The 15,054-nt window shown below is 38.6% G+C and overlaps 2 protein-coding genes across 2 annotated transcripts; both read right to left on the bottom strand.

The window, feature by feature from the left end:
• Positions 1-96: 96 nt before the first annotated feature.
• On the bottom strand, positions 97-6,492 carry LOC135596719 (probable E3 ubiquitin-protein ligase LUL2). Its single transcript, XM_065088811.1, has 3 exons — positions 5,818-6,492; positions 2,646-3,141; positions 97-585 (listed from the first exon to the last, which is right to left on the bottom strand). The coding sequence occupies exons 1-3, from the start codon at positions 6,462-6,464 to the stop codon at positions 469-471; spliced, it is 1,260 nt and encodes a 419-aa protein (XP_064944883.1). The 5' UTR covers positions 6,465-6,492; the 3' UTR covers positions 97-468.
• A 2,332-nt stretch (positions 6,493-8,824) lies between these two features.
• Positions 8,825-14,606, bottom strand: LOC135596715 (DNA polymerase II subunit B3-1-like). The gene is made up of 4 exons (XM_065088803.1): positions 13,368-14,606; positions 12,798-12,882; positions 9,167-9,208; positions 8,825-9,076 (listed from the first exon to the last, which is right to left on the bottom strand). Exons 1-4 carry the CDS (start codon positions 13,767-13,769, stop codon positions 9,009-9,011), a joined length of 597 nt encoding a protein of 198 aa, XP_064944875.1. The 5' UTR covers positions 13,770-14,606; the 3' UTR covers positions 8,825-9,008.
• Between the last annotated feature and the right edge of the window lie 448 nt (positions 14,607-15,054).

Raw genomic sequence — 15,054 nt, 5'->3', positions numbered from 1 at the left:
CCACGTGGTGTCAACAACGGGTAGGTGGGATCTTTCTGTCTCAGCCGCCAAAGGTATCAGATACATAGGCAATCGATAATTGAAACACAGCAATGGTTGGGATGAAGCGTCTAAGATTTATTTTTGCATGAAATACAAGAGTGGATCTCGTCAACGCTTCACCGCTCGCTCATTCTTTGACTACAACCAGATACAGTAGATCCCACCAGTAAGAAACAGCAACTAAACAGTGTCTCGTACAGTGACGCCTCAACAACCCTCACAAACACAAGCTGATGCTAAGAAGAATATACATCTGGCACGGTCCAAACCCCAGCTATTTATCCATAGAAATAAATCACAGTTGCCAATTATTATATACACACAAGCATACAGTTCTTACCATATGCCTCATTCTGGCTCTCTCTTGAAGCCAAGCTCAGGATCCAGGGCATAGGACTTTTGATGAGATGGGTGTTATCTCTCTTGTCACTTCTCGGCTCTGTTATGGATCTTGATCTCCAGTAGCTGCTCCACCAGCTGCCGGCACATTGGGCATCGATTTGTTTGGAACCTCAGCACCTTCGCACATTCGCGACACATGCACTACAACAAGAAGAGAGACGATTTAGATGCATATGTTAGATCTATCTGAAAGAAATCCAGCGTTGTTTATGTTTCCGTAAGACTTTCTGCAGATAATATGCTAAAAATGCAAGAACATAAAGCTTTGTAATCCAAAATGCCTACTTCGGTAGAATGCACTCAACTTAAACATCAGAATGCATGCTTTAAAGATGTAAACACTGGTGCCCAACAAAACATCAATCTCTTTAGATATCTCATATTTTGTAGTTTGTAGGAGCCACAATTTAGAGGTTGCAGAATTTTGCAACAGCATCATTGTATATTAACTTTCACATTCCCTACATGTTTCTGTTCAGGCAATCTACAAGGAAAATAGGATGCTAGTCAGTAAATTTAAGAATTATTAAGACATGCTTGTCTTTTGCATGTGCTTTGGTCGTAACAATTGATTCTGTAAAGCCTCTGAAGTGCTAGTTCTTGTCAAGCTATCTGGCTAATTTTCCACCATGATTTCTACAAGTAGCTCCGTTATAAGCTTGATTATTGACAACCCTGTAATTAAGCAATAGGGACCATTATCTGCTTTATTCCTTACTGAGATTAAGCCCTTTAACATTTCTCCTAATTTCTACTCTTATAAGTTGTAATGCAAACAACAAAGTTGCTGTTAATGGCTACTCAAGGTCAACTACATGGATCCTTTTCTGCCATTAAGTTATGTCAAGAACAATGCCCAAAAATAAACCAAGCGCATGGTTAATCCTTCCAGGTCAAGCCCTTTCAGTCTTCTTATATCTCTTCTGGAGTCTTTTTCTTGAACCAAGTCACACTCAATTCATCTTGCCAGGTAGATGTTGTTTAGCATGTCTAATTCACCTTAGATAACTTGCCCTCAGTATATCCTATATTTTCCATGAAGGCAACCACTTCAAGAAACTTTTATCCAATTTAACCAAACATTTCAGTTTTAATGGCTCCACTACCTCTTCAGCAATAAGTCAAAGAAACCAACAGTTATTTGCCTTTTATAATTTTTTTGACCATCTATATTTTCCATACTTTCATCTCTTTTACTGTATTACCGATAATGTAATTTATCTATTCATTTTTGCAGAGATTGTCTCCACGGTTCCTTATAGTTTATTTTCACTCTAGTAATCATTCAAAGCAATGTTACCAGCAAACACCATCCTTTATGAAACTTAATCTTGAAGATTAAGGGAAAATACATTAGGACTCATGATGAAACCATTTAAGATGCTCCACCTCACATCGTCCATAAAATGTCACTTTCTCATACATATCATTATACAAATCAGTGTACCAAACAAAAAATTCCCTTTCTTTTTCTAAAATTCAGCACATTGTATCTTCAAGAATTTGGTTATAAGCTGTTTCATAGTTGGAAAAAATCATTAGCTATAATAGCATGAACCAAATGGATCCTTAATTATTATGCAGTTATTCTTTGTGTAAAAAGAATGTTAAAAAAAATACTACAACAACTCTAGGTTACTTGGGCTTTCCACCTTTAAAAATACGAACTTACAAACATGAACAAACCAAAAAAGGCAAGTAGGCATAAATTTAAGCGAAGAACATACCCCAACACAGCAAAAAATCTCAACATTTATGATTACAAGAGTTTGATGTAAAACCATCGGAGCTAGCTATTACCATATTAAATATCATAGATGAACCAACAAACTACATAAACAACATGATACAATGAATAACAAGATATCCAAACAATACATGCATGAATATGTGCTTTAGAAAGCCAAATGTATGCATCGATGCTGCATAGCTTTTTTCCTTTCCCTAAAGAAAAGGCTCATGTAATATGGATCACAAATGGTTTTAAAAGTATCTATCATGTACCTAAATTTTCACGAATATCCAGTCAACTATTGTACAAACAAGGAATCGGATACCAACCAACTTCCTTTGACCATTGTCTACTTTAAATTTATCATGAAATTACTTGCTAAACAGATATTAGGATGTTAATCTGTGATCAAAATAGATAGTGCAATATAAGAACAAACAATTGTTTGCTACGATTTAGCTCAACATACCATATGTCTACAAGGCAGAACAGTGGTTTCACGTGGTTCTGAAAGACAAATCACACATTCTTTTCCAGAATCATTTTCATCAGTCTCACCACCAACTGAGTTGCCAATACCGTAAATCTCCTGCAACTCATATCTGGTTCCACTTACCCATAAGATCTGCTTCGTCACATGCACATCATAACCAGCATTGTTTTTCTTTTCAAAAATCGCCTGTGTAATCTGTGAGTCTGAAGATTGTACTTGCTGGTGCTCATCAAAATCTTGATTACTGGATGGAGAAGCTTCTGCTTTCACAGCTAGGGGGTAGACATTTGATTCTCCCACTTTTATCAACTCCACCTCATCAACCAGGAAGAGATCAATTCCAGTTCCAGATGGTTGCCTAAACTTCTGGCCCAGACCTTCTTTAAAAGGTACTGTGACTGGTTTAAGCAATTCCTTTACTGTGATCAAGTTACAGTCCGAGCCTTCTTTTGCAAAGAAGAAGACAGTGATGCTGTTTGCAGAATGAAAAAGAGAGTACAGCTTAGAAATATTATCTAAAAAATGCACATGAAGACATTTACTACGAAAATATTTGCACAAGGGTGAAGACATCTCCATGCTTAAGCATGAACAAATGACAACTCAAGACCCACCATCATATTCACCAGACCAACCACCACAAAGAATTCATCATTTTCTTGTTCAGATTGATTATAAGCTTCCTGTCACTATGTGGATGGGAAAAAAACAATAAATATACAAACTGCAGTTATAACTTCAAAGTAGTTCCCAGCTCAGATGGATGAAAAGAAGTCAATCTGAGTATATCACATGGTTGAAAGAAAAACCCAGTTGCAACTTGCAACAACAGTAATGCAGTCATAAACAACTTCATAACACATTCATATGGTCCTACACAATTTGTACAGTTGAACTAGCTTCAGTGAACTCTGATATGCAGATAATTAGCTTGAATTGAAACAGAAAGAAATTATGAATATCATGGGTCCAGTAATGCTACAGTGGAATTCCCAACCAGGGATGAAGATCCCACATTTTTATGACCATGCTACTCTAGTGGGATCATCACAGGCTCAGTTAAACTAATCATTTTGTGAAAATAGTAACTAGGATCCAAAAATAATGTGGCGATAGTTTCTCCAGATATATTTTGTTACTGCAGTAGCTGGCTCTGTAATTTTTATAAATCCCAGAATGAACAACCCAATAAAATTTCTTAAAATATAATTTAGCTATTAATTAGCAGATAACATCAAAACTGTTATAAGCGCTCAACTTAATATACTTCTAAGTTTTGAATTATTTGGATTGAGATCCAGCTGAACTAATCAAGAAGTCCCTACTGTAATCTATACAATTGGACAGCAAATTCTAGTGTGTTAACACACAAGTGTTTACAATTAGGAGTTTTGCAGGACAAAGAACACATAAGTGGCTTTTAAGTATGGTGGTCATCATCTTGAGCGTATTGCAGATACCTGACACTACATGGCCAGGTTGCTGAACCATCAAAGTACAGGGTGGTGCTCCTGGATGAGGAATCTAGGTGAGTCAAGGAGTTCGCCGAGAAGCCACCGGAAGTTACACAATAACTCAACATTTAGACTGATTGATCAGTTGCCAAAATTAACTAAGAACAGCTATTCCTATCTAACCTCAACTTAATTATGGATTATGGCTATATATTCAGTCCCTACTCCAATAGATTTTCTTGGCCCACTCATTCCTTATTTATATTATGCTCCGCATTCCAATCTTCCTCATTTCAAATCAAACCATTATTGATAGCCATGGGCTCCCATGGTTGCTGCTGCAGCCACAACTAATAGGAAATTCCTCTCCTCTTCCTTTCCTCATCCATTTTTCGACCCTCCCGTTCCCATTTAATTATTCCTCACAATCTCTTATCGGCCATGAGAGATACCAAGATTTAGACTGGGATAGCTTTGCACCACAGTTAAAAAGGTGCAGTTACCGGGATGGCACTCGAACCTACTGTTTCAACTCTGAGCCAACTCAAGCCTGCCTAAAACAAGCATATACTAGTGGATGATTGAGTCTAACAGCAAATTGATAAAGTGGACCACTCAGCTCATAATTTTAGATGATTCAGGGCAAAAGAATACCTGTATGACGACCAATCAATTTAAATAAGCCATCGTTTGTCTGCACAACAAAGTGACTGGATAACTCAAGGATCCAAAAATGTACCATAAGACTTATGAAGAACAGATACAGAAAAGTGCATATAGGCATAACAATATCCACATGTTACAAATGGCAAATGAATAGACCGATCACAGAAGATTTTCTTGTAGGATACTCTTAGGACCTCAAAATCATAAATAATTTAGGAAGACATCCTAAGATTGGACCTAGGCCGTGGGAAATGGGACGTTCAGGCCTTAATTGGCTTGAAGCTTAGGGACGGAATTTGCTCACTGTTTTCAGAACTTAAGATCTATGTTATGACTTTATTGGAGTTGGACTCCTGGTAGAGCAGATAAGGCATAATAGACAAGTTCAGGAAATGGAAATTAATATAATTGAGAGAGGAGATTGGATGAGATAGTTTATAAACACCAAAATTTGTAGGGTATGCATATTTCTGGACCACTGCCATCGGCTTGCCGCCGGTTGGTAATAGCTATCTGGCTGATAACAGGACATAGTTAGGTCCATGTGAATAGGAAAACAGAAGAGGGTGACATTTTCAAACTTGCAGCAATTCATTCATATCTGACAAGATGTAACTTTCATGGCTATAGAAAGAATGCTACTGAAAAGAACCAACATGATCAGAATAGCCACTAACGGACAAAAGAAAGTCAGTTCTGTGCGGTGCATCAAAGCAAATGTTCATCAAAATCAAAGGAAAGTGTAGAAAAGTAGACAAATAGTACAACGGAACGATCATATCGGGTTGGAGTACACAATTTACCTTCTTAGTTATTGCTTATGGATGTTACTTTTTCAAGAAGGAATACTTGATGAATCAATAGAAAACTTTTTTAAGTGAAGCCAAGTTTAAACAAGTTACTCCTAAGGGAACATGCTACTTGACGAGGCGGAAGAAGAAGAAGAAGTTTAGGAAAATTAGAACAACTTGCACGTTGAGATGATCACAAGGACGAACGATTTTTTATTCTCTGCGACGGAGGCTCACCTTCCAGCAACGGTGGCATCGAAAGTGAAAGCCACAAGAAACTGGCCGGGATTCTGCTCATCAGGCTCGACCCTCAGAGTCTCCTTCTTGATGTTAACATCGTTGCGGATGGTGACAGCCTTATGGTGATCGACGTAGGGGGCGGGGGCAGGCGCGGGAAGCGGAGCGCCGTAGGGGTACCTCCCACCGTTGGCCCACCCCGGGTGGTGAAACGGGTACTCACGGCGCTGGTGGTGGTCGAACGGCGCCGGGAGCGGCACGGGCATAGCAGGCGACGGGCTGGGGTAGTAGCCGTACGGGAAGTAGGGATTGGGGTACTGTGCCACGATCTCCGGCTGCTGAGGCTGCAGCTGTGGTTGCGGTGGCAGGGGAGGAGCATCGGAGGCCCCGAAAGGAGGCAGGTGGAGGTGGTGATGGTGGCGGGAATTCCGGCGATGGCCATTGTCGATGGTGCTGCTCCCCGTGTTCCCCATCTGAGGATGAGAATTCTGAACGGAATCGGCTCTCCTCTTACCGAGAAATCTGGGTTGTTCGGCGGGGACGGACGGAAGGAAGCTAGGGATGCCGCAAAGAGGAAGAAGAAGAGAGGAACCTCCTCTTTGCTGATTCGGTTTGGTTGGGTGGGGAATGTAATGTAGTAAACACATTGAAACGGGTTGCGTGACCAAACATGAGCAGCTCACCGCAAACATTCTTTTCGTAGGAATCGTAACCAATGCCAAAAAAGAAAGAAAAAAAAACCTTTATTTTATATTTTTTTTATTGTTCATAACATTTAGTAAGCACGATTGTTTTTAGACGATTTCTGTGGGCAAAAGTGTCATCAATCACACTTTCATCCTGTTTTGATTTTATTTATTTTTATTTTTCACTTTTCTTTCTTTTTTCTTGATATTTTAAATTAATATTTTATACTTAATTCAACGTGTGAATATGGTAAATTTTTCTAACTTCAACTAAATTTGATAAATCAACCTTGTCGATTTGACATTCAACTTCTTGTTACTAGTTTTCTACCTATCCCAATAAGCCGTCGTTGGATTTAGTAAAGTTCCATCAAACCACTCACTTCAAGAACATCAAGGCGGATTTCCACCATTGTGATGAATTTTTTTCCTAGTTGGCACTCCAGATTGACCCTTCTCCGCTCTCGAAGAATACTCAACTTTTCGCTCGTCATGTTTGCGCTTGCAGTCCACCTGTGGTCACTTAAGACAATGGTTCGATTTGTCTCATCTTGCTCGATTCGTCACGATGCTTCGTCATGGCAAGATTGCAAAGTTTTTTCATTGTTTTCTCAAATTACTTATCCGCTCTGATACCACAATATCATAGATTTAGCTAGAATTGCCTAAGTCGTAAGGCACCCTTGTAGCAAAGTCACGGACTTAGCTAAAGTTGCCTAAGTTGTGAAACACCATTGCGCCAACTTATCGAACTTAGCTAGGATCGCCTAAGGCGCCCTTGTGATATGCATCCCCTAAGAGTTAACCAATTTGCAACCTCACTTTGGTCTCGTATGACGCATAAAAAGAGTAAGTTGATTAGTTTGAAAGCGAGCAGTGGACAAGTCCTAACATCTCGTGAAAAAAAATGCTTTACAAGCAATTTAACCAACACTTTGAGTGTAAGAAAGAAAAAAGAAAAAGGAGAAAACAATGACTTTAAAAGACAAAACAAACAATCGTAAGCCCACAAACGATTGCTCACCAGGTGTCGGGTGCGATAAGTTCTTGTTAAGTTAATATGTGAACTTGTGTATACCAATTAACGCCCAACACTACCCTGAAGCCCCATCTACCCTTGTGTCACTTGGGGGGTTCCAAGGGTTCAAGATGGCTGACGTTTCACGCATGGCTGCAGTCTACAAAAAACATGCTTGACACGTGAAAACTAAGCCATTTTAGGGTAGTTATGCCCGGCGTGATGAGCGGTCGCACTATAGCACCGTGAATTATTTTTTCTTACATTTTTTTCAACAAAAACACACAAAACCAAGGTAAAACATGTTGCTAAGCATCTGTACAAGCATGCAAAAGCGATGAACAGTTCGTTAAGCAAAGATGTTGGGGTAGCGTGACGAACGTTCATGATAGTTAGATATGCAGTGGTCTCCTTGTCTCTCTTCCTCCTGCTGGGTGTCTTCATCTCCACCACCTCCCATTTTATCCTTTTCTATTCCCCCACCCATCGCACCTACGACGTGGTGGTCCAACTCTTCCTCATTTTTTTCTCTGGCCTCTCCTACCTCTGCCTCTCTGCCTTCATCCGCCGCTATGACCTTCGTCACTTCCTCTTCCTCGATAAACTGGTCGAGGAGAGCGAACGAGTGCAGGAGGACCACATGGACTAACTTAATCGCTCATTTCGCTTGCTATTCGTCTTTGTGATGTTGTGTTTCGTGAGGGAGATGACTTACAAGATATGATGATACTTATCAGGATCAAAACGGGTGTCATTCGCGATGATAAATAATATTATTGTGGGCAACATGATGACATATGCCTTAGAGTAACATAATATAATATTATGAGTAAGCATACCACATAAATAAATTCTAACATATGTTAACTCAGATTTAACGGAAGAAACTTATATGTTACGTTTTTTTAAATATATGAATTATTTTAAACATAAATAAACCATAAGGGCTTAAAAAATTTATTATAAAAATCACAAGAACTAAAATAAACCTTAACCCTAAATTACACATGTTATATTTTTAAAAATATAAAAATTATTTTAGTTATGGGTAAACCATAAAAACTTAAAAAGTTCATGACTAAAATTATATGAATTAAAATAAACTTCAACTAGAAAGAAAGAAAAGATAGAATATTTTTATTATTTTGAAGAAAGAGTAAAGGCACATTAGTACGCTATACTGCGAGAAACAACTTTTGTAAGAAAATTGCCATTTTACTAATGAACTCTCACTCGTAGCCTTAAAGAGTCTTCCATGACGGAAATAGTTCAAATACCAAATGCATCAATCACACGAGGATGATAAGAGGGTAAAAGAGGAACGCTCTTGAACTCAGTATTTCACATATCGATCTATCATGCTCGAGCGCACACAGCAACATATCAAAACTCCCTCCTCCCGTGGGGGAGACCTGATGATGGTACAGAGATTGACACACAAAAATAGGGTTTACTTTGTGCTCTCGCATTTGAAGCTTTTGGCGGAATCATGTACCGACGACGAGCGCCCTCGCCTTCAATGCATCCTCGGCTTTTACTTTCTCTGGGACAAAATCTGAACAATAGGAGGAAAGGAATCGTCAATAGATAGATAGATATATGTTATTTCCATCTTACACAAATGATTGTGAATGCAAAATTTTACCTGACAAGAATTCGTATCTCTTTTTAGAGTGGACGGTCGATGCTGAAAAAGAAAAAAAAAAGGGCATTGTCATAGTTACTTGAGAGTCATTAGCTTTCAAGTTGCAGATTTGTCTTCTCTAAGTACAATTCAATTCAGTCACCCAAGGCAAACATAGAACGAGAAAATGACACAAGTAGCGTTTGATTCACTTCGCTAGTTCAGGACTTTTAGGAACTGAGTCTTGCAGACAGCCTGCCACCATGAGACTACAGAACCAGTTCACGAGCAAGGTCAACCAGCCAAAAAGTACCTACCATTCAGTATTCAGACTGATAGCAGCAACATAAGAAACCAAATCCTGGATGATACTCGACTGAAGAATCAGCAGGTATGATGAATGCAAGCATGTACCAATCACATCGTAATGAATGAAAGAGGAAAACAAATGTCAAAAATAACAAGCCAAGGTGTTGAGCTCTCCAACAAAAGTACAATGATATGACAGCTATGTTCATAATTCCATCAGGTTGGTTACTCACTGTTGCACCTTGATAACTATGTTTTGAAGAGCAACTGTGATTCATGTGTGCTTGGCATGGATGTGGATGGAAACCGACTCCTCAACATTGATTGACATCTGGATTTTATGAAGTGTATGGGAAAACTTGTGATTGCTTGTATGAACCTTTGTTCTAAATTTGTTCTGCAAGAAGGTCACACACAACTAAATATGGCAACATAACCATCAATCGGCTGGCAAATTTTGCTAGGTAGAACATTGTTATCTTCAACATGGAACACAGCATAGTATGGAACAGTGTGTTGTCGACTGGATATTTACCAGCCTGAGCCAACAGATATATATCAATCCACACCAACAGCTAATTTACCGATCCAATAAAGGACTGATATTGTGCCATACAGATTGGTCATGATCAGCATCTAATTCTTCTTTTTCTTAATTTTCTGCTGATATCTGAGGTACAGGTCAATATTGTGTCCGGTATACGGGACCAGTTGCCAAAATCTGTAATAGACCACTGACTTTTTTTTTCTTTAAATGAAAGGAGCATAAAAATAGGTTAGTCACAAGTGTCAATACGAGGAGTGATGCTAATCTCAAAGGCATATCACGAAAGAGCCAACTAAGTATGACCACACTACAATATTAAGCTTACAAATCACGATTTCTGTCAGTTATCCTAATAGAGTACACTTTGGCTTAAATTATGGTTGCACCATCCATACATCTGAACCCATTATCCTCCATATCAAATCTTGAATTGCCAATCAATAAATCCTCAAACCTTCATTTAAAACTGGATGATTAGTCAAAATTTTCCAGAAAAACCTACTTAATAGTATATGCTAAAAATCTGACACTGGTTGATCTCCATAAACTCCATCAATAAGCCCAACCAATCCTCGATAAGCTAGCTCATCAATTGTCAACTACCCTATACAAATCACAATCAAGTAGCTGAACTATTAGATCCATATGTTGCAAGTCTGGGCAAAATACAGCTAAACCTTTTTAATGAAGGAAAAACCATGTTACAATCATAATCATCTTCAGGGAAAAAGTAGATAAATATTCACATGAAAAAAAAAATCACATAATCATGATTGTCCTCCAAACACTGATTCCTATTTCCTAATTTGACTCCAATAACAGCCAGCTAATAACCTTAATCTCTGACAAGTGTTAAGATATAATCCAATTTTGCAGCTAATAAGAGTCACTAGAATGTAGCATTCATCTATAAAAGAAACTCAAGAAACACTAGAACTAAGTCTTGATTTTACCCTCAGTTGGAATATAAGTGACTCAGTCCCCCACTAATAGAAACAGACCAAACAGAATCATGTTCCATTATTTTTTTTTCCTCTCAACTAAAAATTATTTTAAAAAATAATTAATTAATTAACAAGATCTTCCACAAATCATCCTTAGATATGTAATCCTAACTCAGTGTTTACACTTATGAAGTTATGCTTATTCTTAAGCCAAAGTCATTTTTCTTCTGCCTAAATAAAACATTTAGAGATCATCATACTATTTCATTAAGGTATCAAGATTTTCAACCCAGTCCCTATTTTCCTACCTAGCCATCCTCTTATTACTCTTAATCCTTCAAACAATTGGTATCTGTTATCCTTAGTTGTTTTATCACATCATACTGTTACCCGGCAGTACAACAGCAGTTACAGAATAAGTGACAACATTTCAAGTTATGACACAGCCCATACAAGAGCTAGTAATAAAGCCTTAACAGTTTGATGGCAACATGGGACATTCAAGAACTTAGACTAACAACCACAACAAGTGACAGAGAGTAACACTAGCAGGGAAGTTGTTCATCACAGATAGAGTTCTGACTCATTTTATACTCTCTACAAAACCATATGATAACAAAGTATGATTGCAGATCCATCATTTATCATATTCAAGTACAGTTGTCGATTGAAACCAGAAAGAAATGAAAATACCTTTCCAACCAGCCACTAGCACAATTTTTCATTAAATTTCCCATTCTAACATCTCAACAGCATTTTATAAGTTATTTCTTTAACTGAGTTCGTGTCTCTCATAACTAGTCACATTGGAGCAAACAGTTTTAAAGCAAATTACAAAATGTCTTCTTGAAGAATCCTTTTAAACCTATTTCAGTTGGTTTTAGCTAAAGCCAGCTGTTCTTTTTTTTTTGTCAAAGTTCATTGAAACCTGGAAACTAGGTCATATGCTGAGTTTCACATATCATCGTACACCAAAGTAGAAGCTTATTATTCACTTTTAGCCTCTCTGAACTTCCTGATACATTCCAAAGTAGATGGAAGTTGTGGCTAACATGACATGACATTCCATCAAAGATAAATTGTGAAAGTTGATCAATCACAAACTTTAGTGGTTAGATCTGAAAAAGATGGAACACTGAACACCATGGTCAAGTCATAAGTGCTTATTCTTATGTCAACAAAACCAGACAATATTGGCCAACTTCGAGAACTAGCGCATAGCTATCATCATAAAAGGCATGCTTCATCATTTATATGAAAATTCATCATTGTTACGCATCACGTTTATCATAATCGAAGCAATCAAATCCTGCAATCCAAAAATTCAGCATCAAGAAGATTCTACCTTGTCAATGAAAGAAAGATGCACCTATAACTTAAAGGTCTATTATGAATCATAGATTAATCTAAACAAGTCAATCACAACCGTACCAGGTATTATTGCATAAATGAGTTAATTTTACAAAGACATAAATGAGTGAATTAACAATCAAAACTACTGGGAGAAAGAAGAAACAAAACAGTCATTAATGTGCTGATGTTTTAGTCAGATACGTCTCTAAGGAAAGATCATAGAAAAGCAGAGGTCGTTGGGCATGACCCAGAGTTTAGAAGAAGATTGACAGGTACCCAAAATATCAATTTGGAATTTGTTTCTTTTCTGTGAGCGTGATTTGGAAGCCACAATTAAAACATGATCAATAAACATCATTAGGAAGTAATGAGACACCTTCAATCAGAATAGTAAAGACGGAAATATACCAATATTGCAACTCAAAGGAAAATAATAATAATAATAAATCTAAAACAGAAAAAAGATCTCATTTCGCCAAGCTTAGACAGAGATACTGACATAGATCTTTGTAGGTGACGGATTTCTTCTGCCTCCTCATCCCTCTAGCAAAAGAATCCTTGACAAACTTCTCCAGAAACATCTCCTGCATTTAGGCAAAAAAACGCTAAGCGTGTCAAAGAGATAAAGATGAACAAATGTGACTACTAGAATTAGCATTAAACGTGAGAGAGAAACCAAGATGTTATTCAAGGAAGAAAAAGGGAAAAGAAAAAAAAAAGAAAGAAAGAGAAGAGGGAAAAAAAATGGAATGCTATTACCAAAAGGTAAGTTTGCAAGTAAACGAATCATAGCTGGAAACAGAAGCATCTCGTAGAACCGAAGCAATGCGAATATGGCCAAGAAGATAAAAAACCCTCGAAATATACACGACTCCTTATAGCTTTGGTATAAGCAATCATGAGGTAACAGCGAAACAGCCGCCACAGCACGTTTTGTTATCTAAATCACAAGATAATGGGATCGAGAAACCCATATTTAAACGCCCAAAACCAGAAAACCCTAGTGACAAAGTCTTGATTCGGAGGAGGAAGAAGGAAAGACGAAGAGAAAGGGTATAGGAGAGCTTACGGATGCCTTGTTGACGAGGAAGACGGCGTCGGAGGAGATCCCGCTGATGGTGACATTAGCGTTCCCGCCCTCGAGGCGCATGAGGCGCCGGACGCGGCTCATCGGGAAGCTGCAGGAAGCGCTGCCACCACCTCCAGACTCCTTGTCAGCGGCGATGGAGGAGGAGAAACCGATGTCCCCGTTTCTGCTCCTCTTCTTCTCCTGCGCCTCCTCCTTTTTGGTGACTCCTTCCTTCGATTTCCTCTTCTTGTTCGCTTGATTCCTATCCTCGCCCACTCCCTCCATCTTCTTCCGACTCAAGTTCTTTTTCTTCGTCTTGTCATCTCCCGCGACCTTCTCCTTCCTGTTCTTCTTCTTGTTCTCCCCCTCTTCAGGCTTCCGCTCTGGCTGCTGCTTCTTCATACTAGTGCCCCCACCTTTACCCCTGCTCCACTGCCCCTTCAGCTTCCTTCTTCTCACCGCTCTTGTTTCTGCAGCTGTTCCTCTTTATCGCCATTTCTTACCTCGGCCTCGGGTGACCGCTTGAACCCTGGGCTTGAAGGCCCGTTTGCAGATAGCAGAGGGCCCAACTATTCTTCAAGAGCTAGAGGGCCCACGATGAGTCAAATTTATCACGTCAGGTAAACCTGAATAGGAGAGAAATCATCATAAAGAAAAATAATAATCTTCCAAAGAAAGCCACGTCATTATTGTTCATGTTAATTCTTTTATTTTCCGAGAAATCGATCGGATGATGATGAGAAGCCAAATAGCCAGATGAGGTAAGAGTGGATGTAAGGTGGGATTCCCTCCTTTGCTGCATCGCACCAATCTCAAAGCTAGAATGCCTGACGATACAAAGTCATCGCAACCCTTTGTTGTAACAGGCGATGATGTAAGCAGATCAGCTATGAAACACCAACCATAGGAAATATAATAAAAGCAAAATAAAAAGAAAAAGAATGAGCCATTCGTTTTCTTATATTCTTAAGCTGGTTTTGCTTCAGGCAGTTCAGCATTTCCAGAAAAGAATATGCAAAACACAATCCAACCCCAAGTGTTAAACGTCTCACATATTCCCTCCTAATCTCAGCATAGTTCAGTTCAGACATGACATAAAAAGGCAGAAGATAGTTTGTCTATCAGATCCAAATTACGGAACAAACAGGGTTCAACAAAAATAAAAATGAGAAGGAACCACACACACAAACTTTCGATGCACAACAACATCATGGAGCTGCCGGATGCTGCCATTCTCTCCTGCAAAATGCTTCAAAACTAACTGAGTTAATAAATCTAAAAGTACCTGTCGGTTTGAACAGAATTGATACTTCAAAGAAGAAAAGGTGTTCGACAACTACTGTCTTGAGCAAAATACTAATCCACATTTCTGTATGGTGGGTGCATTGTGTGACATCTCAATCTGCAAACAGCACAGTCCAAGTTGCAAACCTCAAGTCCAATGGGTTTAGAGGCGCCATTCCATTTTTGTTGTATGGATCCTCAGCTTAGTTTATAAAACACAGATACTCCACTGAATGATGATAAAAAGCAAACTGGAACTCGGTTCCAAGTAGTGACCACCCACCGTCTCAGAGGGTTCATATTAGAAAATTTAAATTAAAGCTAATTCTTTTGTTAGCCCATATAAAAAGTAGACAAAACAGACATAAGAATACTCCTGCTAGAAAAACCCAACATATTCGCA

Source organism: Musa acuminata, chromosome BXJ1-11 (assembly GCF_036884655.1).
Source record: "Musa acuminata AAA Group cultivar baxijiao chromosome BXJ1-11, Cavendish_Baxijiao_AAA, whole genome shotgun sequence".
Lineage (NCBI taxonomy): Eukaryota > Viridiplantae > Streptophyta > Magnoliopsida > Zingiberales > Musaceae > Musa > Musa acuminata.
Note: the sequence above shows the minus strand (reverse complement) of the source record. Positions and strands in the feature narration are given on the sequence as shown.